At 42.0% G+C, this 24,542-nt stretch overlaps 1 protein-coding gene and 1 long non-coding RNA gene across 5 annotated transcripts in view; one reads left to right on the forward strand and one right to left on the reverse strand.

Moving 5' to 3' along the window:
* Positions 1-1,728: 1,728 nt before the first annotated feature.
* LOC109459642 (uncharacterized) lies at positions 1,729-15,379 on the forward strand. Its single transcript, XR_002139430.2, has 3 exons — positions 1,729-2,493; positions 2,629-2,660; positions 15,047-15,379. It is a non-coding gene; the product is annotated as an uncharacterized LOC109459642 (long non-coding RNA).
* The window catches only part of OSBP2 (oxysterol binding protein 2), a 160,643-nt gene continuing 147,346 nt past the window's right edge, over positions 11,246-24,542 (reverse strand). For 2 of the 4 annotated variants that reach the window (XM_074321896.1, XM_019754294.2), the window contains 7 exons: positions 23,366-23,611; positions 20,770-20,890; positions 20,388-20,491; positions 20,219-20,314; positions 19,953-20,137; positions 12,881-13,107; positions 11,246-12,770 (listed from right to left, as the gene is read on the reverse strand). In XM_074321896.1, coding sequence (XP_074177997.1) covers positions 12,625-12,770; positions 12,881-13,107; positions 19,953-20,137; positions 20,219-20,314; positions 20,388-20,491; positions 20,770-20,890; positions 23,366-23,611 — 1,125 coding nt within the window. In that variant the 3' untranslated portion in view covers positions 11,246-12,624. The remainder of the gene's footprint in view (positions 12,771-12,880; positions 13,108-19,952; positions 20,138-20,218; positions 20,315-20,387; positions 20,492-20,769; positions 20,891-23,365; positions 23,612-24,542) is intronic. The other 2 variants (XM_074321897.1, XM_074321898.1) reach the window with 1 other exon arrangement.

Here is a 24,542-nt window from a genome sequence, read left to right on the forward strand (position 1 = left end):
GATATTCAGGCTGGGGAGCCAGTGTGGGCCTGGCTCAGGGTGACCTCCGCTGCATGATATCCCTCCCAATGCTCAGCCTCTACCTGTGGATATGGGGCCAACCTATTTCACATCTCTGCCATCTCTACCAGTCTTAATGTGGCCTCTTCTTTATATCCTTAGTTATATTGGTTCTGTTCAGCTAGTCTTTAGATGGTTCTAATTTAGTTGTAATTTTATGTGGTCATAGAAAGCAGCAGGCACAGTGTTTACCTATTCTACCATCTTCTGTAAATATTTCTAATACTTTATTTTCTGATGGTTTGTTGCTGGTATATAAAAATGTAATTGATTTTATATATCAATTCAATTTTTTTAATGGAAAGTTTTGTTTGTTTTTTAAAATGTTTTTTATTGGGGAATATTGGGGAACAGTGTGTTTCTCCAGGGCCCATCAGCTCCAAGTAGTTCTCCTTCAATCTAGTTGTGAAGGGTGCCGCTCAACTCTAAGTCCAGTTGCCGTTTTCAATCTTTAGTTGCAGGGGGCACAGCCCACTATCCCATGCGGGAATTGAACCAGCAACCCTGTTGTTCAGAGCTCATGCTCTAACCAACTGAGCCATCCGGCTGCCCCTTATTATTCTAATTTATCTTTAGATTCTTTTGGATTTGCTATGATGTATCATCTGTGAGCAATGCTAATTTTGCCAATTTTCATGCCTCATGTATTTTCTTGCCTTATTGCATTGGCTGGGACTGCCAGTATAATGTCGAATGTACATGGGTAAAAGTGGGTATCTTTTTTTTGTTCCCTGTCTCACAGAGAAAGTTGTTGTTGTTGTTTTGCAGATATTCATCTGATTAAGGAAGTTTCCTTCTGTTCCTATTTTTAAGCATTTTTTTTTTCCATTTCAATACCATGGATGTTTTATGCATTCATTGAGATGTTTTATGCATCTATTGAGATGACCATATAACGTTCTTTAATATGTGGTGAATTTCATTGGTTAGTTTTTTTTTAGTGTAAACTAAACTTGCATTTCTGGAATAATAACTATAATTTTTCTAAATTGCTAAATTTACTTGTTAAGATTTTGTTTTGAATTGTACCATCAGTTGAGTGACACTGGTTTGTAATTTTCCTTCCTCATTTGTTAGGTCTTGGTGACCAGGTTATACTGTCCTCAAGAAAGGAATTGGGGAGTAGTCCCTCTTTTTCTTTACTCTTGGGATAGTTTCTGTAAGATTGGTTATTCCTTGGTGATCAGTGTCTGGAGTTTTGTGTGTATATGTGTGAGGGGAGATTTTTAATTTAATTTTTTAAAATGGTTATAATTCTATTTAGGTTTTCCTGTTTTTGAGTCAGTTATAATTTTCTAGGATTTTATGTCAGTTTTCAAACTTATTGTCACAAAGTTGTTTACAATATCATTATTTTAAAAATGTCTGTAGCATCTATATTTGTGTTCTATTTTCATTTCAAATATTGTATTTTTGGTTCATTCATTTCTTCCCTCTTTCTTTCCCTTCCTTGCTTTCTACCTAATTATTAATTTTTGTCAATATTAGTTTTTGTTAAGAATGAACCTCAGCTTTCGTGATCCTCTCTATTATGTTTATTTTCTCTTTCATTAATTTCTGATCTTTATTTCCTTTCTTGTCCTTTCTTTGAGTTTATCCTGATGTTCATTTTTTTACCCAAATTGGATGTTTAGCTCATATTTTAACCTTTCTTCTTTTACAGTGTAAACTTTTAATGCTATAAATTTCCCTCTAAGTACTCCTTTGCCTGTATCCTTTACGTTTGATATACAGTATCTTAATTAAATGTATTTTCTGATTTGTTTTCTTCTTTTAGTTATTTAAAAGTACATTTCTTAATATTTAAACTTTGTTTTTATAATTATCTTTGTTCTTGATTTTGAAATGTCTTCATTGTGATCTGAGAATATGGTCGCTCTACTAGAACTTTGAAATTGCTGAGGCTTTATGACTGGCCCAAATATGTAGTTAATAGTCATAAATGTTCCATATACATTTCAAAAACATATTCTGCAGTTATGTTTAATGCCCTGAATGTGTCCATTACATCACATTTGTTAATTGTGTTATTTGAAACTTTGCCAATATATTTTTTTCTGTTTGAGCTCTCATTACTAGGAGAGATATATTAAAATCTTCCATTATGATTGTGGATTTACCTATTTCTCATTGTGATTGTGCCCATTTTACTTTATTTTGAGATGTTATTGGGTGATAACAATTTTAGAACTTTATGAATTTTACCTTTTTTATTTCTAGGGCTTAGCATCTAGTAATATTTTTTTGCCTTAAAGTCTATCTTGTCTATGTACAGGCATACCTCATTTTATTGTCCTTCGCTTTATTGCACTTCACAGATATTGCATTTTCATCAACATTGAGGCAAGACCCTCCACCAGCAAAAAGATTACGACTAGCTGAAGGCCAGATGATGATTAGAATTTTTTAGCAACAAAGTATTTTTTAATTAAGGTATGTACATTTATTTTAGACATAATGCTATCACATAGTTAATAGACTGCAGTATAGTGTAAACGTAACTTTTATAGACACCGAGAAACCGAAAAATTTGTGATTCACTTTATTGCTATATTTGCTTTATTGCAGTGGTCTGGAACTGAACCTGCAATATCTCCGAGGTATGCCTGTATTTATGTTTTAGGTGTATTGTAAATAGCACATAGTGGGATTATGTTTTTGTTTCAGATATTTTTTGTTTTTACCTGAAGCATTTAACTTACTTAAATTTCGTGTAATTGTTGATGCAATGATTGATCTACTTCTATCCTCTTATTTTGTAATTTTTATTCCACATTATCTGCATTCCTTTTTCCTCTCCTTTCCTGCCTTCTTTTAGATTGAAATCTCTCCCCCACATACAGTGTTTTTCCTGTTTTGGAAATTTACTATTCCTAATTCCTTTAGTGATTACTCTAAGATATTTTACATAATACTTAACTAATCAAAGTGTTACTACATAAGACACTATTAATATTGTTAGTAAAAAATACTATCTTTATTTTCCTTTGGCTCCTTCCTGAAAGATATTTTCACTGGGAATGCTAACATTTTCTCCTCTACTTTGGAAATATCACTTCATTGTCTTCTTTCTTTGGAGGTCTAATGGATGCTCTTTGAATGTAATCTTTTTTTCCATCTCTAATCTGACTGCTTTTAAGATTTGGTTAAGGGTCTTGCATTTTCACTCTATTATATTTAGCTGTGGATGTCTTTTTATTTACCTGATTAGGATTTTTTTGGGATTTGATCTGTAAATCGGTGTTTCTCATGAGTTCTCAGAACTTTTTTAGCCATTAACTTTTCAAAGATTGCTTCTGCTCCATTTTGATTAGACACATGTGGGAACTTCTCGCTTTATCCCCCATGTCTCTTCTCTGTTATATTTTTCACCTTTTTGGGTCTGTGTTGCATTCTGGATACTTTCTTTAGCTCTCACTTCCACGTCACTAATACTCTCCTTAGTTGTGTGTTCTGTTGTAAAATTATTATTAGTGATTTTTTTTCCAATTTCTGGAAGTTCTTTAGTATTTTTTGAATATTCTACTCATTTTCAAGCCACCCTCCTGTTTCTAGAAATACATTAGCCATGCTTATTTTATATTCTGTCTGATAATTTAACTATACAGAGGAGTTTTATATTTGATTCTGCTGTTATTTCGGCTAGCCCGTTCCTGGGCCAACTTGTGTGTGGTATTTCCTTGTGTGTTTAGAGATAGTATACTGTGACCTGCTCATTTTCTTGCAACTTCTCTTCTGGGGTTCTCTAACGCCTGAGATGAAGGGAAGATTCTCCACAGGATTTGTTTGCTTCTCTCATGTGACTGGGGACAATATGTGCTAGAGATTTTATTGGATCAACCAAGTGAGAGTCATAATTCTTAGAGGATTATTTTCTGCTCTGCTTGCAACTAACATTTATTAAGACAAGCAATTGATTTTCTTTGTATTTTATATTATTTTAAAAAAAATTTTATTGGGGAATATTGGGGAACAGTGTGTTTTTTCCAGGACCCAACAGCTCCAAGTCAAGGCATTGTTTTCAGTCTAGTTGTGGAGGGTGCAGCTCACTGGACCATGTGGGAATCGAATCAGCAACCTTGGTGTTAGGAGCACTGCGCTCTAACCAACTGAGCCAACCAGCCTCCCCTGTATTCTGTTTTTGATTCATCATTATGTTGAAGGTATAGCCCTCTGGGGGCCCAGCTTTCTGTGGGACATCTCCTATTGGATACTCTACATTAGGATCGTCATTTCAGGCAATGAAACTTACCGTTAGGCTCACTGGGCTCAGTAAATTGCTGTGAGGGTAGAAGCAGACTTCAGAGCTCTTCTTATCTCTCCAGGTTTCCACACCTACTTAATTTCTGGCTTGAGTATTCATTCTATTCTTTCCAGCTCATGGATGCATTTAAGATACTTTAAAATTGTATCCAGCATGTCTAGTTTTCCACAAAGGACGATTATCCAGGCACCCAGTCTACCATATTGCCAGAAAGAAAAGTCTTCCTTGAGCTGGTTGATATAATTTACAACGAAAAGCTTCCTGACATTGATACATTCTTGCATTTCTGTGGTAAACCCAATCTATGTGGGCATAGGTTTACCAATTTGGGGTATCAATCTTATGTATGTGGCTGGATTCTATTTGCTATTCTCATATTTGGATATATGAAAATTCTATTCTTCAGTGAGATTGAACTATACATTTAGTGCTGTCTTTATTGGCTTTGTTGTCGAAGTTATGCTGGCTAGCTTCATAAAAAGAATACATTATCATCTATGCCCCCATTGTTTCCTGTATTGCACTTTGAAATTTTTCTCTGGTGTCCTCTTCCCTCCACCTGCTTCATGCTGAGCCCCACCCAGCCCTGGAGATGAGGGAGACTTAGGTCTCCTCCCTGACAGTCTGTCAGAAGCAATGATTTGGACTCTAGAATTTGGGGGAAGCAGGAGTTTCCTGGATCCCTAGGTTCAGCTCTTCCCAGGCTGTCTCTGATGCCCTCCCCCCCCACACACACACATACAATGTGAGGCTGCGGCCACACTCCTCAGGGGGTGTCCCCTTGAACCTTTGCTCTAGCTGGGTTTCCTGGCCTGAAATTAATTAATTCATTATCTATTTACTGAGCACCTACTATGTGCCAGTCACTGGGGATGCTACACTGTATCAGAAAAGATTCCTGCTCTCATGAAGCTCACAGTTCATTGCAAGTCAGGGAGACAGTCAATGAATAAGTAAAATACATAGTATGCCAGAAGGTGCCAGAGTACAATGGAGAAAAAGGAAGTCTAGTATGTTTAGGTATCTTCAGGTCAAGTTCATGTTGTCCACTTCCCCAACTCTCCATCCTGTTCTTCTGTTTAAAAATGACCTCAGCTATTTCTTGTGCAGTTACTCTCCCATATAAATTTCACAATCAACTTGTCAGACTTTTGAAAAATATTAGTAGAATTTTGATTTGGATCATGTTGAATTTGTAGATTTGGGAAGAACTGCCATAATTGAGTTCGCCCATCCATGAAGATGGCATTTTCCCTGTTAACTCAAGTCTTCTCTATCATTCAGTAAAGTTTTAAAGTTTATCTATCAAAATCTTTTACATCTTGTCAGATGTATTCTGAGGCTTCTTATGTTCTATGAGGTGGAACAATTAAGTTTGCAATGATGTTGCTAACCTTTTTTTTTATGCCAAAGTAAGTTTAATGTAAAATGAATTTTTACATGTCTCACTGGAACAATGTAGAAAGCAAGTGCAGCCAAAATATGTATCCAAAAGGAGAATCATTACCCAAAATGTAAATCCCCCCACCTGCCCTCCAAAAAATTAGAATTGCAGGTTCAGATGATTTTTGTCAAGTCAGTCCTGGCGTGCTGAAATTGGAAGTTCTACCCCAGTGATCTAGGATTGGTTCATCATTTTATAATCTGAGAGAGGCACCAATGGAATGAAGTGTCCAGAAGGTAGAATCACCAATGGAAACTTAGCTGAGAGTTCTCAGTCGCATGCAAGTTTCCTCAGTAGTAGCCAGAGGACCAATATCTCCCATAGCAACATGGGAGATAGCAGCTGTATCTGTAACTGCCATAGCCCGCACGGTAGCCACAGCCCAGACCGCCAAGTCTACAGCCCAGACCTCCGTGGTAGTTGTCCTAGTAACAGCTCATGGTGTCAAGAGTTGAGGATTCAGGGGAGAACAACATGTTTGCTTGCAGAATACCAACTTCTCTGCTTCCATGGGGTCTTTTATGTACTCTCTGTAGTAGGTGTGACAAGCAACAAGCAATCTTGCCTTGTGTTTTATCGACTAATTTGTATGAAAACTATGTCATTAACATCATGTTCATTTAGAGGAGAGGCCCTCACACCCATTAATTTTGTAATACCTTTGTGGCTGCCTCTAAATTCTTCAAGGTATCTCATATACCTTTAATAATAAAATAAAATTTATTGCCATACTTGAACTCTGTAGTCAAGCTGCATGAGTTTGCATAACTTGAAAGTCACGCATATTATTGCTTTGAAATAATAACATCATCCCTCTGCAGACTTAAAGCACAGATGCAGAGACCCCAGGTTTCAATGAGCAGAACTTACAGGTCCTTTAGTGTTAGCCCAACATCATCTTGATTGTAGTTTTGGGAGAGACTCCAAACAAATGTTCAGATAAATATTGCTTTTTGTTTGGTTTATTTATTTTTTTAAAATAAGTTTCAAGTGTTAGTTCCTAAGTAACACTTAGGAACACATTAGTTCCTAAGACAAAACAATGAAATAGTTAGGCATTTCACCCCTCATAAAGTGATAACCCCCCACCCCCAATCTATAACCCCTCTGACATCGTATATAGCTGTTACAATTCCATTGACACTATTCCCTATGCTGTACTCCATATCCCGTGACCATATATGTATATATGTATATATGTGTGTGTGTGTATATATATATGTGTACACACACATACACACACACACACACACACACATATACACACTGTGTTTCCCGGAAAATAAGACCTAGCCAAACAATCAGCTCTAATGTGTCTTTTGGAGCAAAAATTAATATAAGACCCAGTCTTATTTTACTATAAGACTGGGAATATAATATATAATATAATATAATAATATAATATGGGGTCTTATATTAATTTTTGCTCCAAAAGACGCATTAGAGCTGACTGTCTGGCTAGGTCTTATTTTCAGGGAAACGTGTGTGTGTGCGTGTGTATATATATATATATATATATATATATATATATATATATATATATATAAATTATAGTTGACATTCAATATTATTCACCCTCAGCTTCAGCTGTACAATACAGTGGTCAGACATCTACACCGTCCATGAAGTGGTCTCCCTAATAAGACAAATGCCCGTCTAACACCCTACAAAATCTTTACAACATTTTTTATTATATTCCCCAAACAGTCTTTCATATCCCATGGCAATATTACGAATACCAATTTGTACTTTTTAATCCCCTCACCCTCTCCCTCATCCCCACCTCCCTCCCAATTAGCAACCAACCATCAATTTTTCCTCTATATCTCTGAGACTATTTCTGTTTAGTTTGCTCATTTATTCAGTTCTTTAGATTCCACATATAAGTGAGATCATATGGTATTTGTCTTTCTCCGTGTGATTTATTTCACTTAGCATAATGTTCTCTAGGTCCATCTGTAACATTTCAAATGGTAAGATTTCATTCTTTATGGCCGAGTAATACTCCATTGTAGAAATGTACCACAGTTTCTTAATCCAGTCATCTACTGATGGGCATTTTGGTTGTTTCCATGTCTTGGCTATTGTGAATAGCACTGCAATAAAGAAGGGTGCCAATCTTTTTTTGAATTAGCATTTTGGATAGATATTTAAGAGTGGAATTGCTGATTTATAGGGTAGTTCCATTTCCAGTTTTTTGAGATACCTCCATACTGATTTCCATAGGGGCTGCACCAATCTGCAATCCCATCAACAGTGCACAAGGGTTTCCTTTTCTCCACATCCTCACCAGCACTTGTTGTTTGTTGATTTATTGATGATAGCCATTCTGACCAGTGAGGTGGTATCTCATTGTGGTTTTCATTTGCATTTCTCTAATGATTAGTGAGGATGAGCATTTTTTCATGTCTGTTGGCCATCTGTATGTCCTCTTTAGAAAAATGTCTCTTAATGTCCTCTGCCAATTTTTCAATTGGGTTGTTTTTTTCATATTGAGTTGAATGAGTTTTTTAATAAATTTTTGATATTAACCCCTTATCAGATATATCATTGACAAATATCTTCTCCCATTCGGTAGGATGCTTTTTTTTTAATTTTATTGATGGTTTCTTTTGCTGTGAAAAAGCTTTTTAACCCTGTATGTTTATTTTTTCTTTTAGTTCCTTTGCCCAAGGGATATATCAGTAAAAATATTACTCAGGGTAATGTTTGCCAATTTACCTCCTACATTTTCTTTTAGGAGTTTTAGGTTTTGGGTCACACATTTAAGTCTTTAATCCATTTTAATTTGTCCTCGTATATGGCATAAGGAGATGGTCCAGCTTCATTTTTTTTGCATGTGTCAATCCAGTTTTCCCAGCACCATTTATTGAATAGACTGTCTTTACCTCAATGTAAATTCTTGCTTCCATTGATATAGATTAAATGACCAAATGGGAATGGATTTATTTCTGGGCTCTCTATTCCATTGATCTATGTGTCTGTTTATATGCCTGTACCATGCTGTTTTGATTACTATAGCCTTGTAGTATGATTTGATGTCAGGTAGCATAATACTTCCCACTTTGTTCTTATTTCTGAAGATTGCCATGGCTATTCGGGGCCTTTCATGGTTCCATGTAAGTTTTAGGATTATATGCTCTATTTCTGTGAAAAATGTCATTGGTAGTTTGATAGGAATTGCATTGAATCTATATATAGCCTTAGGTAGTATTGACATTTTAACAGTATTAATTCTTCCTATCCATGAGCATGGTATGTGTTTCCATTTATTTGTATCTTCTTTGATTTCTCTCTTCAGTGTCTTATAATTTTCTGAGTACAGGTCTATTACTTCTTTGGTTAAATTTATTCCTAAGTATTTTATTGTTTTTGAAGCAATTGTAAATGGGATTGTTTTCTTGATTTCTCCTTCTGATAGTTTATTATTGGTGTATACAAATGCAACTGATTTCTGGATATTAATTTTGTGTCCAGCTATTTTACTAAATTCATTTATCAGTTCTAATAGTTTTTTGGTGGTCTTTGGGGTTCTTCATATATAGTATCATGTCAACTGCAAATAATGACAGTTTTATATGATTTTTCCCATTTGGATACCTTTTATTTCTTTTTCTTGTCTGATTGCTGTGGCTAGAACTTCCAGTACTATGTTGAATTGTTGAAAGTTGGCAACCTTGTCTTGTTCCTGATCTTAAGGGGAAAGGTCTTAGCTTTCCCCTATTGAGTATGATGTTAGCTGTGGGTTTATCATCTATGGCCTTTATTATGTTGAGAGCTAACCTTTTTTGATATCAGAGGGATTATTCATTATGAATTTGTACCAACTGAACAGTTAACCAAGTTAACTACTGTGTTTCCCTGAAAATAATACCTAGCCGGACCATCAGCTCTAATACGTCTTTTGGAGCAAAAATTAAGATAAAACCGGGTAGAATATAATAATACAATACAATACAATATAATATAATATAATTTAATACTGGGTCTTATCTTAATTTTTGCTCCAAAAGATGCATTAGAGCAAATGATCTGGCTAGGTCTTATTTTTGGGGAAACATGGTATTTGGAAGTATTGAAAAGCCTGCGTCAAAAAGTTAGATCTGAATTTTTCCCCAACAATTCATGGCTCTTGCATCACGACAATGCACCAGCTCACCCGGCACTGTCTGTGAGGGAGTTTTTAGCCAGTAAACAAATCACTGTATTGGAACACCCTCCCTACTCACATGATCTGGCCCCCAGTGACTTCTTTCTTTACTTGAAGATAAAGGAAATATTGAAGGGAAGATATTTTGATGACATTCAGGACATCAAGGGTAATATGATGACAGCTCTGATGGCCATTCCAGAAAAAGAGTTCCAAAATTGCTTTGAAGGGTAGATTAGGCGCTGGTGTTGGTGCATAGGTTCCCAAGGGGAGTACTCTGAAGGTGACTGTATTGATATTCAGCAATGAGGTATGTAGCACTTTTTCTAGGAATTGTTCATGAACTTAATTGTCCAACCTCATATGTTACAGAATCTTTCCATTACACTTTCTATTCAGTGATGGCTGGTGGCTAGACCACTGAGTGTAGGCCGATCTTGTGTCATGCTGGTCAGTGATTTCTAGAAGGTCAAACTGATGTCACTCGCTGTTCAGAGCTCTTCCTGGCTCCACTCCAGGCTGGCTGATTCCTTACTTTGCCTCAGTGGACTGGCCTTTGTCACCGCTGGGCTTTGTGCATGCAGCCCGTCTCCTCCCCTGGCAGACCCCCTCCACTGCCCCTGGGTCAGGTCCATCCAGGGATTGCCTACATCACCCCTGCCCTTCTGTCCAGTGAGAGCTAGCCATCAGCCCCTGTGCCAAGACTCACCACTGTCTGCCTCTACCCAGATGGGAAAGCAAGGCCCTGGGAAGTTGTGTGGGGGTAGCCTTGGATCCTGCAACACTGGGGTGTCAGGACATCTGGTTAGAGCCCCTATTGTGCCCTGTCCCACTCCATCCTTTCATTTGGAAGCAGGGCAGTGAGAGGAGGACTCACTGGGCCAGACTAGCCATTCTTGGCCATGTCCTGGTAGCTAGTGATCCAGGTTACTTGGCAACCCAGGCAACAGAAATGACTAGGTCATGGTTGTCAAGCAACCGTGTAACTCACCAGGGTGGGTCTTCCCTTGAAGAGGGTGCTGGGTGCCTTAACTTGGCCCCAGACACCCCCAGGTAAAGCTGTGACCCCTACCCCTAGGTGCTGACTTAACCCTTACACGTTTTTCTAAAACACCCCTTCCTGGCCCAGACCCCATCTCATCAAGAGTGAGGTCTTCTAAAACCTTCCTCCTCCTCACCCAGACCAACCTTCCACTGCCTGCTTCTGGCACTCAGGGGAATAAAGCTCCACGCTCCTCCCCCATGCCACCTCGTGGGCTGTCACCTGTTCTCCTGTATCAGTCCTGCTCCACCTAGTCACAGATTCAGGAGCAGAACCATGGAAAACTCCAAATCCAAGGTTTTTATTACCGGTTAGAAGGTGCTCACCACAAACAGTGTTGAGAAGAAGTACATTGCACAGCTCTGCCGCAGGCCCTGTGGGGCCGCCTGCCCACCCTGACTCTCTTGAGTGGGCACCCTAAGGCATTTCATACATTGGTGTTTTCACTTTTTTTCTTATAAAAACAAACCCAGTCCTGGAATAGAAAGAAAAACCCTGTGATGAATATTCAGGACCAAACCGAAGTGGGAGGGGTTGGAGTAAGGGTTGTAAGGGTCAGGGACAGCGGCCACAGTAGCCCAGTCCCCCGCTGTTGGCAGAAGCCGTTGGAAGGGGGTCCGAGGAGAGGGTAGGGCATAGCTGACAGGAGGGCGAAACTCAGACAGGAGCGCCCTGTCTTCATCATTTGTTCACTTCCACATGCCATAGAAATTTAAGCAAAATAGCGATTTTATATATATTTATATAGTATACATATAAATCAGGCAAATGAAGAGTTCAGGGGGGGCTGAGATGGGGTACACCGGAGGTGCCTGAAGCAACCTTGCCACACTGGGTCTCTGGTGCCCACAGCACGAGCCCAGGCTGAGCTGAGGGTTAGTTCTTATTGCTGATTTGGGGCCTGGTTCTGGGGCGGGAAGCACCTGAGGCCCTGCCCCCAGCTCTTCCTGGCCTCTTTGGAGCTGGGGAGCAGCCCTCCAATCTACATGGGGGCTCCTCAGTGCCCCTTCCCACAGTGGCTGTAACTCCAGACTTGAGTTCTCCTGGGCCCAGGGGCCACTCCCAGTCCTTTCTCTGTGGGGTCCAGGCTCCTGAGGGGCGGCCTAGCTGTGTTCAGCTACAAAATGCTCTGGACTCAAAGGGTCTGTCTGGCTTCCTGATGTCTTAAAAAGAAGGGGCTCTTGCCAGGGCACTTTTCTGGCAAGAAAGCACACTTAGAAAGTTGTCTGCTAAGTGCTGTACTAAAAATATTTACTAAACATCTTGGCTGGAAAGAAATGGAGATCATTTTTCTATAAAAGTCAAAAGTGGCTCCCTAGGAGGGGCCAGTTCCTCCCTAGGTGGGGCTGGTGACCAGGGCAGTCCAAGGTGGGGGGGCCAGCCTGCCTGAGTTGTGGGAATTCACTGGAAACTGGGTTCTGGATGGGGCCCAAGTCCGGTTACTAAGGGGCGTGAGTGACCCGGGGCACCTGGGGGCTGGGGAGAACCCGGGTCAGCACTTCCTCCTTCCAAGGTGGAAGCCCCAGAAAAGTGTTATTAAAAAAAAAAAAAAAATAGGAAAGGCAAAGGTGGGGTGGGATAGCCGTTAAGTACTAAATTGAGTGCATTCAGTAAAAGGTGGCCCGGGCTGTGCAGGCGCCTGTATTTGCATGAGTGAATGACGCTCAGAAGATGTTGGGGCACATGTGCCACTCCTGCTTCTCCTTGGCCTCCCAGTAACCGCCCTTGTACACGCAGGCCATCTCCCCCGTCAGTGGGTCCAGCCTCTTCTCGAACCACAGCGGCATGTACGTGTCAGCCTCCTTCTCTGCTGGGTGGGCACAACAGGCAGGTGGGCGGGCTGCTTCCTTCCCTGCCCATGGGAACCCACTCCCAGGCTCCCCACCATCCTGGGGACCCCTCCTCCCTGCCCTGCCTCACCGTCCTCAGAGCTGCAGCCCCGTGAGCAGGCCTCCAACCTCCGGCGCCGCGACACACGCTGCTTCTCCTCCAGCCGCTGCTTCTCCGTGTTGGCCTCGTCCCAGTGCCCCTTCTCCATCAGCCGCTGGTCGGGCCGCAGGCGGCTGTCAGTGGGCGCCACGCCCTCCTCGTGCTCGTTGAGGGTCAGGGCCAGCTCCGAGAAATAGTACATGTTCTCCGCGTTCTCCCTGCGGGGGTCCTGGGGTGAGCCATCCCCCCACGCCCGCCCGCCCTGAGCCCCCAGGATGCCCTCTGTCCCTGCCCGAACTCCCCTCGCCTAGTGTCCACCCCACCACGAGCCCGCAAGACCCAGCTGCTTCATCTAACGGCTCTTTCTTCCCGGCTCCTAGCACCTGGTGTGCTCGTTCCACTCATCTGCGTCTATTTTGCTACTTCTCTGGGAATGGGCCCATTTCCACTTTTTCAAATTTATCAGTGTAAAGTTGTTTCATAATATCCTCATTATTATTGCTGTAATGTTCGTGACATAGCAACGTCACTGTTTGCATCTGGGATGTTGGTTACATGTGTTTTCTCTGTTGTCAATTGTCAGGTCAGGTTTGTCCATTTTCTTCATTGGTGGAAAGTGAAGTTTTGTTGATCCTGTTTTAGGTTTTTCTGCTTTATTGATTTTGCTTTTATATTATAGTTTTCCTCCGACTTTGTTGGAGTTTATTTTGCTGTTCTTTTTCTAACTTCTTGAAATGGTGTTTAGCTTCTTTTTCAGCTTGTCTTCTTGGCTAATATGTACATTTTAAGGTTGCCTTTCACTCCCAAGTTCTGCATTAGCTGAATCCCACCGTTTTTTATATGTATTACTTTCATTATCATACAGTTAATATTTTCTAATTTTCATTATGTCTTCTTTGACCTATGGATGAGTTGGAAGTAACTTTCTTAAATTTATAAGCATATAGGGATTTATCTAATCATCTTTGTTTCTAGCATAATTGCTTTGGAGTCAGACATGATATCATTTCAGTTCTTTGAAATTTGCTTTTGACCCAATACATGGTCAATTATTGCAAATGCTCCATGTAATTGAAGAAAATGGGTTTTCTATGGTTTTTCAGTGCAGTGTTATACAACTGTGGTGGGTTCTACCGTTCAAACTTATCCTCCTGACTTAAAAAATTTTTCTTCTTCTATCCATTGCTAAGAGAGATATGTTAAAATTTCCCACCTTGGTTGTAAATTAGTCCGTTTTTCCTTATTATATTGTACCAACTTTTGCTGTATATATTTTGAGGCTATGTTATTAGGTAACAGTACATTCAAATTTAAAACTCATCTTCCTGGTGAGTTGAACCTTTATCATTATCTTAATTTTTATTTTAAAGTCTGTTTTGTGATATGAATATGGCTACAGCAGCTTTTATTTGATATTTCTATGGAAATATCTTTTCCCATGCTTTGATTCCAATCTGTCTTTGTTTTCTTAAGATGTATCTCTTGTAAACCACATAAAGTTGGATTTTTAAAACTTGTCTGAAATCTTATGCCTATAATGGGAGCACTTAATGTAATTACTGAGATGTTGGATTTAAATCTATCTTTTTTTTTCTTTTGGTTGTTTTTTGGACCTTAGATGCACAGTTGTGGATTAATCATAGTCCTTGGGACATGACACCCTTTCTTTATTAGTCCTTGCATGGCCTGCTTGTATTAATGCAACCTTGCCACCCTTAGCAAAAGGTATAATCCTGATAAAACCTACATCTAACAATATGGAAAATTCACCAATCCTTCCCCTTCTCAGGTAGCCATCAACAAGACTCCTGGGTTCATCAGTCCCTTGCTTTTCTTTTAATATTATTGCATCTTTAAACAGTTCTTAAGTGTGCGTGTGTGTATTCATATACATGTATTTTACATACTCAATTTTAATTGTATTAAAAGAATATCATGATATATTTAACCTTATATGGGACTTGCTTTTTTTAAGCTTAATTTTATATTGCGTAAATTTATATTGTTGTATATATTGTTACCGTGGTTCATTTGTTTCAACTACTGTATAATATTCTCTCCTGTGAGTATACCAGTTACTCATCCAGCAAGTCTGGGTTGTTTCTAAGATTTTGCTGTGGAGTAATCTTATGCATGTTTCCTGTGGTACATTTGCAGAAATTTCTCTTGAATATACATGTAGAAGTGGAGTTGCTGGGTTGTAGAGTCTGTGATGTTCTTCTTTAGGAGGTAAGGCTGACCTGCTTTTCCACGTGGCTGAGCCATTTCACACCCTCACCAGTGATGCATAAGAAATATTGTGGCTCCCCCCACATCATCTTCAGTTCTTGACTTTTTCATATTTTTGAATCAATGAAGGTAAAATGGTATTTCATTGTGATTTTGATTTGCATTTCCCTGGTTACCAATATGTTGATTATTTTCATATGACGACCGGCCATAGATGTTTCTTCTGTGAAATTCTTATTAATTAATGACTCTTGCACTTTTGCCCTGGCTAGTTTTTGCTTTATTTATTGATTAAATTTCTTTATGTATTCTTTTTTAATTTTTTTTTTTTAAATTGTGGTAAAACACTTTTTATGTATTTTGATGCTAATCATTTGTCAGGTGTAAGTATTGTGATTACCTTCTCCAAATTTATATATTTTCTTTTCACTTTTTAAAATCATCTTTTAATGAGAAAAATTTCTTTTAATGAACAAAAGTATTGTTTTTTATATAGTTGAATGCATCAATGCTTTTTTGTGTCTTATTTAAGATGTATTATTTCCTTAAGGTCTAAAAGATATCATCTATATTTTCTACTTAAGAGTTTAACAGCAAGTGAAACAATACTTATTATAAGACCTTTGTTTGGACTCAATTTTTGTTATAATGTAAAGGAGAGATTCAGTTAATCTTTTTCCATATGGATAAACATCTAGTCTAGATCCTTTTAGTAAACAGTGCTATCTTTCCACATGCTCTGTTATGTCCCATTTGTTACATACCCAAGATACATACATTCATCCATGGGTCTATTTCTCACTATTCTGTTTCACTATAGCTTCAAAATAAGTCCCGATATCTAGTAGAGCAAGTCCTCTTTTCTCTGTTGGTCTTTAGAAATATCTTGGCCCTTTATTTTTAAGCATAAATTTTAAAATCATAATATCAAGTCCCATACAAATCACTATTGGGATTTTTATTTGATCTACTGACTCTTTAGATCATGACATCTTTATAATACTAAGTCTTCATATCCATGAACATGGTATCTTTCTCCATTTATTTAGCTCTTTGACAGCTCATTAAAGTTTTATAATTTTCTCTATATAGGTCTTGAAAAAAATGTATTATACAATTTATTACAAGGTCCTTGATGTTCTCTGATAGGATTATTAGTGTTTTCTCTTGAATTATATTTTCCAGTTGTTTTCTTTTAGTGTGTAGAAATGCAACTGATTTGCATATGAATCTTATATTGAGGCACCTAAGATGCTTTTTCTGAGTCTCTGGAGATCTGTTATTGTGATGAATTAATTTATAGATTTCTAATATAAAACCATCTTTGCATACTCAGGATAAACTCAACACGATTGAAGAATGTTATCTTTTTTATACACTAGTGGATTTTTTCATGTTTTGTTTTGGAATTTTGCCTATATATTTCTGAGTGAAATTGGGTAGAACTTTTATTTTCCTACTACTCTTTTAGTCTGGTTTGGTATCAGGGTTATCCTGGCCTCACAGTATAAGACAGAATATTTCTTCTTTTTTTAGGTAAGATTTTATATAAAATTGGGATAATATATTTCTTGAAAATTTGGCAGAATTCATCTATAACATTATTTGGACTTTGTGTTTTCCTTGTGGGAATTTTTAAACTACTGCTTCAGTTTTTTAAATTACAGGACTATTTATGCTTTTGATTTCTTCTAGACTCAGTAAGTTATATTTTAACAATTTGTCCTTCCCATTTAGATTTTAATTGTCTCTTTATTCTTTACATGTCATATGAAATTCTTTTCATTAATGTTTATTTCTATATTTTTCTTGATCAGTCTTGCCAGTAGTTTCTCAGTTTTTTTTTTCTCTGAATCAACTTTCATCTTTTGAAACTTGTTCATTTTACTTTTTTCTATTTTATTAATCTCTGCTTTTATTTTTAAAATATATTTTATTCTTTCACTGGTTTATATGTGAACTTTCTGTAATTTCTTAGAATGGAAACTCAGAAAAAAGCCCTCAAAATTAATGAGCTTATATAGCTATTTAAGGCAATGCATTTCCTTCGAAGCATTGCCTTTGTTATATCCAGCCAGTTTTGTTATCTTTTCATTCTCATTCAGTTCTAGGTATTTTTAAATTTTCATTCTAATTTATTATTTCACCCATGATTTATTTAGCAACTCAATTTTTCCCCCCAAATATATGGGGACTTTTTGTCATCTTTCTCATAACTTCTAACTGGTATTATCATAGATTGTGATCTGTATGCTACCGTCTGTAAATTTGTTGAGGGTCTCTTTAGGGTTTAGTGTACAACTGATTGATTTTTGCATACATTCCATGTGTGCTTGAGTAAAAAGTATGTTCTCTGTTGCAACCATAATTTTGTACATATCCTGTGTTGTTTCAATATCCTTACTGTTTGTTTTTCCCCATTTGACCAATCAACCTGTGAGAGGGGTGTATTGAAATCTCTCAGTCTCCCACTGTGGCAATCTCTCTTTTTAGTACCAATATGTGCTTTGTATATTTTTGAGGCTGTTTCATTATGTGTATAATGTTTAAAACTATTACGTCTTCTTGAAGAACTCAACTTTTTATCATATAGCAACTCTTCCATGCCTAATAATGCTTTTGTCTTAAAGTCTATTTTACTTGATATTAATACAGCTATTATAGCTTTTTTGGTTAGTATTTTCATGATATGTTTATCTTTTACTTTCAATCTTTGCACATCTTAATGTTCTGGATATCTCTTAGAAAGTGAATGTATCTGGATTTTTAAAAATCCTATCAGTCAGTATTTTGCTTTTTAACTGGTGAGCTTCATCTATTTATAGTTATTATTCTTGGACATATTTCTATTGTGTTAGTTTACTGTTTTTATTTGTACTACTCTTTCATACATTTTCATCTCTTATTACTATTAAAAAACATCTGTGTCTTCTAATATGAACTTAGTATTCCTTCATATCCCTTGGTGTCCTTCTTTATTTCCCCAAGTCCCATCATGTTAACATTATCTATACTTAATTCTGGATTATTATGGGAATATTTCCTCTTTTTTTTTTGGTATCTATTGCAGCACCTTCTGGATTTTCTCCCCCCTTTTAAAGTACGGTGTCCAATACTGTTTTCACTGTGGGTTTTTGTGTGGCAAACCCTCTGAGGCTGTTCCCTGAGGATGTATTTTTATCATGCCCTCATATTTGAATGATAGCTTGGCTGGATAGAAAGTTTTACCTTCTAATTTAATTTTCTTTATTACTTTGGAAATATTACTCTAACATCGGCTGTTGAAAAATCTGATGTCAATTTTGACTAAAATTTTGCACTCCTGCCTGGGATCTGTTAGAATTTTCTCCTTGGTATTCTTAATTTTCACTATAGTGTAGTCTAGGCAAAAGTTTTTCTTTATCTCTTATCTCTGGAACTCTACTGGCCCTTTCAACCAGAGTTCTTTCATATTTTTTTTATTTTGGGAAATTCCTTTCCATTATTTCTTTTAACTATTTCCCCTGTCCATTTTTATTTCTTTCCTTTCCTAAAGGGACTCCAATTAAACATATTATTCCAGTGGTTACTCTAGGAATTACAGTATGTATACTTCATACACTCAAAAGTTAATGTGCATCTTGACCCCTCTTCTTGGGTAACATGAAAGCCTTCAAGAAATTTCCTCCCATTTATCCCTCTTCTAACTTACGTGATCGCAGAGTTGCATTTTATGCTTAGATTTTAAACCCTGCATTATGATTTGTGTTTATTCACTGTTCACTTAGCGTCACATAAGTTTCTGTTCTTCATTCATTCATACATTTTAGATCTTCCATCTGGGATCAGTTTCCTTCTATCAGTGGTATATCCTTTAGTGCAGGTCTGCTTGTGGCAAAATGAGTTTTTGTCTGAAAATGTCTGTTGCCTTCACTCTGTAAAGATGTTCTCGATGAGTATGTAATTCTAGGCTGGCAGTTAAGTCTCTCTGCACGTGGAAGAGCTCATCTGACTGTCTTCAAGCCCTCATTATTGCCGATGAGGTAACAGCTATCAGTCTGCTGTTCCTTGGGAAGTAATGTCTTTTTAAAATCTGGCTGCTGCTTAATATTTTCTTTTTGGTTTTGTTTCAACAGTTTCAATGTATAGATTTAGGTGTGGAAAATTCTCTGGTTTTCTCTTCAGATATGGTCTCTCTCCTTCCAGAGTAGGTCCAGCTCTCAAACTGGACGTGTGCAGGGATGCTCAGGGGAGCTGGCGAGGTTCTGGACTCTCCGGCTCCCAGGGCGCCATCATGCTCTTCAGGGACTCCTCTGGACCCCTAGCGAGTAGGCCTTCCCACTCTAGCTTCTTCTTTTTCCCAGGTTTTGGCTCTTTACCTGAACCTTTTGAATATTTCTTCTGACCTGTATTTGGTTAATGGATTCCATTAACCCTTCCCACGGAGTTCTTGATTTCAGTTATTTTATTTTTCCTTTGTAGAATTTCTGTTTTGCTGTCTTTAGAGTCTGCTATGCCACTTTTTGTAGTTTTCTGTTTCTTGGTTTTCATTCCTTTGGGGACTCTGTCCCATTAGGCTGTTTACAGTCTCTGTATAGGACTTGCTACCACCAGATAATATCACTTATTTACAGCTGGGTGTCTGGCTCCCACACTGGGATATCAGCTACACAACTCTGCTTTCTGCCCACGTGTGGACCGAACCCTTCTGACCCCCGTGCCTGCTGCTCACTTCCTGTCTGGTCGGGCAGGGTCCCCTGCCAGTCCACTGCCCACTTGCCTCCTTCTCTTCCTCTCCTTGCCTGTTCTTTGCCCTGCCCTGCTGCTCTCAGAGGCCCCTTGCAGCCCCACTCACGGCAGCGGGTACTTCTTCCAGAGCAGCTTGGCTGGCAGCGTCTGGTACACTGTCTTCTGCTTCCCGTCCAAGCTGGGGCTGCTGGGGCTGCTTTGCACAATCTTGGAGCACTCCATCTGTTCATCCCACGAGCCTGACAGCACGTACTGGGCTTTGCCCTGGCCATCACTCACCACGCCTGTCACCTGTGGACATTGGCAGAACCAACGTAGGCACAGGCCCCCCTCTCTGGGGCCCCCAAGACTCTGCGAGGTGACTTTGCTTACCTTCCGGGCCACCTCTTTGGAGAAGTAACTGTAGGGCAAGAACTTCAGCTGGCACCGGTCCTTGGTCTTATGATTCACAATCTCAATGTCCCCTGTCTGGTGAAGGAGGATCCTGATCAGCTGCCTATCCCCGGGCCACACGCTCCCCTCCATGAGGGCTCCCCCTGACCTGGTCAATCCAGAGCTTGCCCACGATGATGTTATGCACAGTTGAGGTGCTTTTCCTCCACACATAGTGATTCCCACTGGCCTGGAATTCTAAGTGGATGGCACCTGGAGGCCAGATACAGGGTCAGAGGTCATGGCCCGCCATGTTGGCCCCCAGCCAGCCTGCCAGCCCACAGTCCCAGGGTCCTGAGAACCAGAAGCAGCATTCATGCAGACTGGGGAGGGACACAAGGCCAGGGGAGCATCCAGGAAGTCTGGTGGGGGGCAGGGAACATACCTGCAGGAAGACTAATGTCACCCCTGGAGGCCCCAAGCTGGCTTCTGGGTTGGCCAAACCCTCCGCCTTATCCAGGAGGTCTGTCTGCCCTAGGACCCCAGCTCACCGAGTGGCATGATGGAGAGGTATTTTCCCCGGAACTTGCTGGAGATGGTGATCTCCTGCCAGAGGCTCCAGCCATTTTTGGAGAACACATAGTGCGCAGCTGCTGGAGGGTGGTGGCTCACCTGGGACCAAACCCACAGGACATGAGCATCTACTGGACACGGGTCCAGTCCTGCCCCCCAACCATCGGGGGGACAGCCTGCCCTATGCCCAGTATGAAGGCTCTGTGGCCCTGACAGCAGGCCTGGCGGCTCCTCTGGGGGCTACAGACCCATGGCAGGTGCCAGGAAGGACAGTGCTCCTGTGTAAAAACAGAAGTGTGAGTGGGTGCAGCCTGGGCAGCTGTGCTGGGCCTGCCCCAACCCGGCATGCTTGTGAGACTAGGGCTGGGGCATCGCTATGCCCGACTCTTGGGCTGTGAAAGGGGGGTGATGACAGAGCGTATGCCTCAAGGATGTCATGGTACCTGCGACAGGCTGTGCTGAGGGCTGATAAAGTGAGGGTGTTACTCTCTACCAAGGGCTTCCATGCCCATTTTCTAGTTCACCTCCTACTCGCTAGCAAAGGGGCATGTCTACTGTGCCCTGTTACACTGAAGAGGCCCAGAGTGAGGAAGCCATTTTAACCAAGGGGCAGAGTTGGGCCCTGCTTCCTGGCCAGCTTGGCTCTAGTGTGGGAGTCCAGGTTGGTGACCTGCTCCAGGCCCTGCTGGCAGTGCAGTGAGTTCTGCCCACCCATGTGGGGACCCCCAGCACCTCCACCCATCCTCTCACAGCATTGGGCACCCCTGATTGCTATCTCCCTGCTAGGACACCCCCCATCAACTTTCCCATATCTACTCTTCCTCATTTCTGTGGTTCCTTTGGTCACAGGGTCCTAGGGCTCAGCCTCCTCACTGCAGCTCATTTCCATCTCATGGCATCAGTCAGGCTCCTGCCCAGCCTTGCCCCAGAACCACAGCCATGCCCTCCAGCTGCCCACTAGACACCTCCACTCAGATGGCTTCTCAGACTGACCAGAGCTCCGGATGCCCCCACTTGCATCTCGAATCTCCCATCTCCATAAGCGGCAGCCCCACTTCCTTCCCACATCTCAGAAGCACAGGCCAAACCTGCCACCCACTCCTGGGTAATGGGTGAATGTTCCTAAGCCTGCCCGTTGCCTACAGCCAGGGCCCCCACAGACCCACTGGCAAACTCAGGGTTGTGACCCCCCAGGGGCTGGCCCTGGGGCTCTGCGTCATAGCTTCCTTCTCAGGCAGGTGATCTGGTCTTCCCAGCTGCTCACACCAACTGCTTTGGAGTTAGCCTTGGCCCCTCTTTCTCATGTTCCTAATCGAATCATAAGCAAATCCTGGCTGTTCCTTCTTTAAAATGCATCCAGAATCCACCCCTTCCCTACCTGCCACCTCCCCAGGCCACGGTGGATGGTGCAAAGGCCTCCCTGCTCCACCCTTATGCTCTTCATTCCACTTTCACCATGGCAGCCAGGGGCACCCCCATAAAATAAGGGTGTCATGCCTCCTCCACCTGCCGGAGCCCCTGGCTGCCCACCCAGCTTCCTCTCTGCCTTTCCCCACTCTCTCTGCACCAGCCAAAGCACTCCTTGACCAGTCCTCTTCTAAAAGAGCCAGAACCATCTGACATACACAGTGCCTGTCCTCTGCCCCCCACCCCGTGAGGACAGCCTGAACAGCACCCGGCACACCATGGGCCTTGATCAACTCTGTTGAATGAAGAAATGCATTCACTCAGTAGTTCAGGCCAAGAACCTGGGGTCATCCTTGCTGCCTCCCCCTCTCCCCACAGCCAGAGTATCAGCCGATCCCTGGGCTCCACCTTCTAAACATGCCCAGGCTCTGACCTCCCCTGGTCCGACCCCCTCCTACAGGTCCACACAGCAGCAGAACACACCTTTGAAACTCACCACCAGATTGTGAGCCATCTGATTTGAGTTCACCGCCAGGCACACAGGACATGCTCAGCGGCAGCCTGACCTGGAAATTCTACCTGGGCGCCTCCCTGCATACCTGCCTGGGTCCTCCCAGCACCCACAGAGGCACCCAAACAATCACCCCTCTTCATACAAGGATGCGTCTGCTCAGGTTGAGGTGTCACTGCTGAGGCTCGCAGCCTGTGGGGCCCGGTTTAGGCTCTGCCCTGTGGGGAGACTGTCTTGCCGGGAAAGCATGGACAAGATAGAGGTGAACTGACCCCATGCCCCAGGGCAGGACCCCCGGAGCACCTCACAATCCAGGCTTCCACTATTACTGACCAGAGTCCCACGGGGCACAGCTCAGTGGTGACCCCATGCTCTAGCCCACCCAGAGTCCCCGACAGCTCCCTGCCAATTTCCCCCTACCACTGCTCCACGGTTCCTGGCCGGGAGCAGAGCCCTTGCCTTCCGCACACTGTCCTCACCAGGCTCTCTTCTCAGGGTGCCCTCACCATGTTCAGGAGGCCCAGCCACCTGACTGGACCTCAGCTTGACCGCCCCTTGGGTGTGGGCACATCAGGGGCAGAGGCCACGTCCCATTTGTCTCATTCCGACCTCCAGGCCTGGCAGGAGCAGCTTGGCTGGAGTGTGAGCGGCCTCACCTGCTCGCAGAGGGAACGCAGGCCCATCTCGTCGAGGCGGTCCAGCTCGAAGGTCTCCCCCAGCATGGGGTTGAAGGGCTTGGCGATGCGGTGCACAGTGGTGGAGTAGGAGGACACGGAGAAGGCGGCCACCAGGCACATCTGCTCCACCGAGCTGGTGCAGTGCACGGCCTTATCCAGCAGGTGGTGGTACTCCAGGTCCTCCGTCAGCCGCTGGAGCATGGACAGGGGTTCGTTGAAGTTGACCTGCGGGCAGGCGGGTGGTCAGGTCTCCAGCTGAGACAGCCGCTCCCAGCACGGACCGGTCAGCACAGCACCTGCTTTCCTCAGATGTTCAGGGACATTGTTGCTCAGAGGACACCTTCAGGGAGGTTCCTCTGACAACTGTCTAACGCCACAGCCCACCTGCTAGCCTCCGCGGGCCCCCCGCCTCCTTTCTCCACAGCCCTCACCACTTCCTCACCTGCGGTGTCTTACACACCTGCATTGCATTTGCTGTCAGTCTCCCCTCCTAGGATGTAAATGCCGGGAAGACCAGGGCTTCTGACTTGAATCATAGGAATTAGTGTGTGAATGAGTGAGTAATGGACAGAGTGGGTCTTTCTCATATTCTGAGCTATTATGCAAGTTCTCTGTGGACAGCTTCTCTGGAGGGGCCCCCGTCTTGACCTCAGACAGGGCAGAGTCACCCGTCCCCTGTGGTGCTGGGTTGGGACCCTGGGCCAGCCATCAGGCAGGGTCTTCTCTGTGCTCTCTCCTTTCATCCTCACAGACACTTTGATGTGGGTGCTGTTATCTCCCCACTTTGCAGATATGGACACAGAGGCCAGACATGTGAAGGGACTTGTCCTGGGTCACACAGTAAAACCAAGTCTGGCCTGAAGCCCCTGAGCTCTTCCTTCATGGAGATGCCATTGTGGCCTGGCAGCACGAGGATGCCAGCCTGCCATTAGTCTGCTGTGTGACCTCACTGGGGAGGGCACAGAGGAGGGCCTCCCTGTCCACACACAGCCCAATCCAGCCACACCCCATCGATGGTCAGACTTCAGGGATATGGTGTGGCCCCATCAGGTGCAGTGGCATCAACGCAGAGACCCTTCCTAGCGCCTTCCCTCAATGCCTGAGGCCTCTGCTCCCGGGGGATTGCCGCAGGGCTGATGACACGATTCAGCAGTTC

This window comes from Rhinolophus sinicus, linkage group LG16, assembly GCF_036562045.2.
Source record: "Rhinolophus sinicus isolate RSC01 linkage group LG16, ASM3656204v1, whole genome shotgun sequence".
NCBI lineage: Eukaryota > Metazoa > Chordata > Mammalia > Chiroptera > Rhinolophidae > Rhinolophus > Rhinolophus sinicus.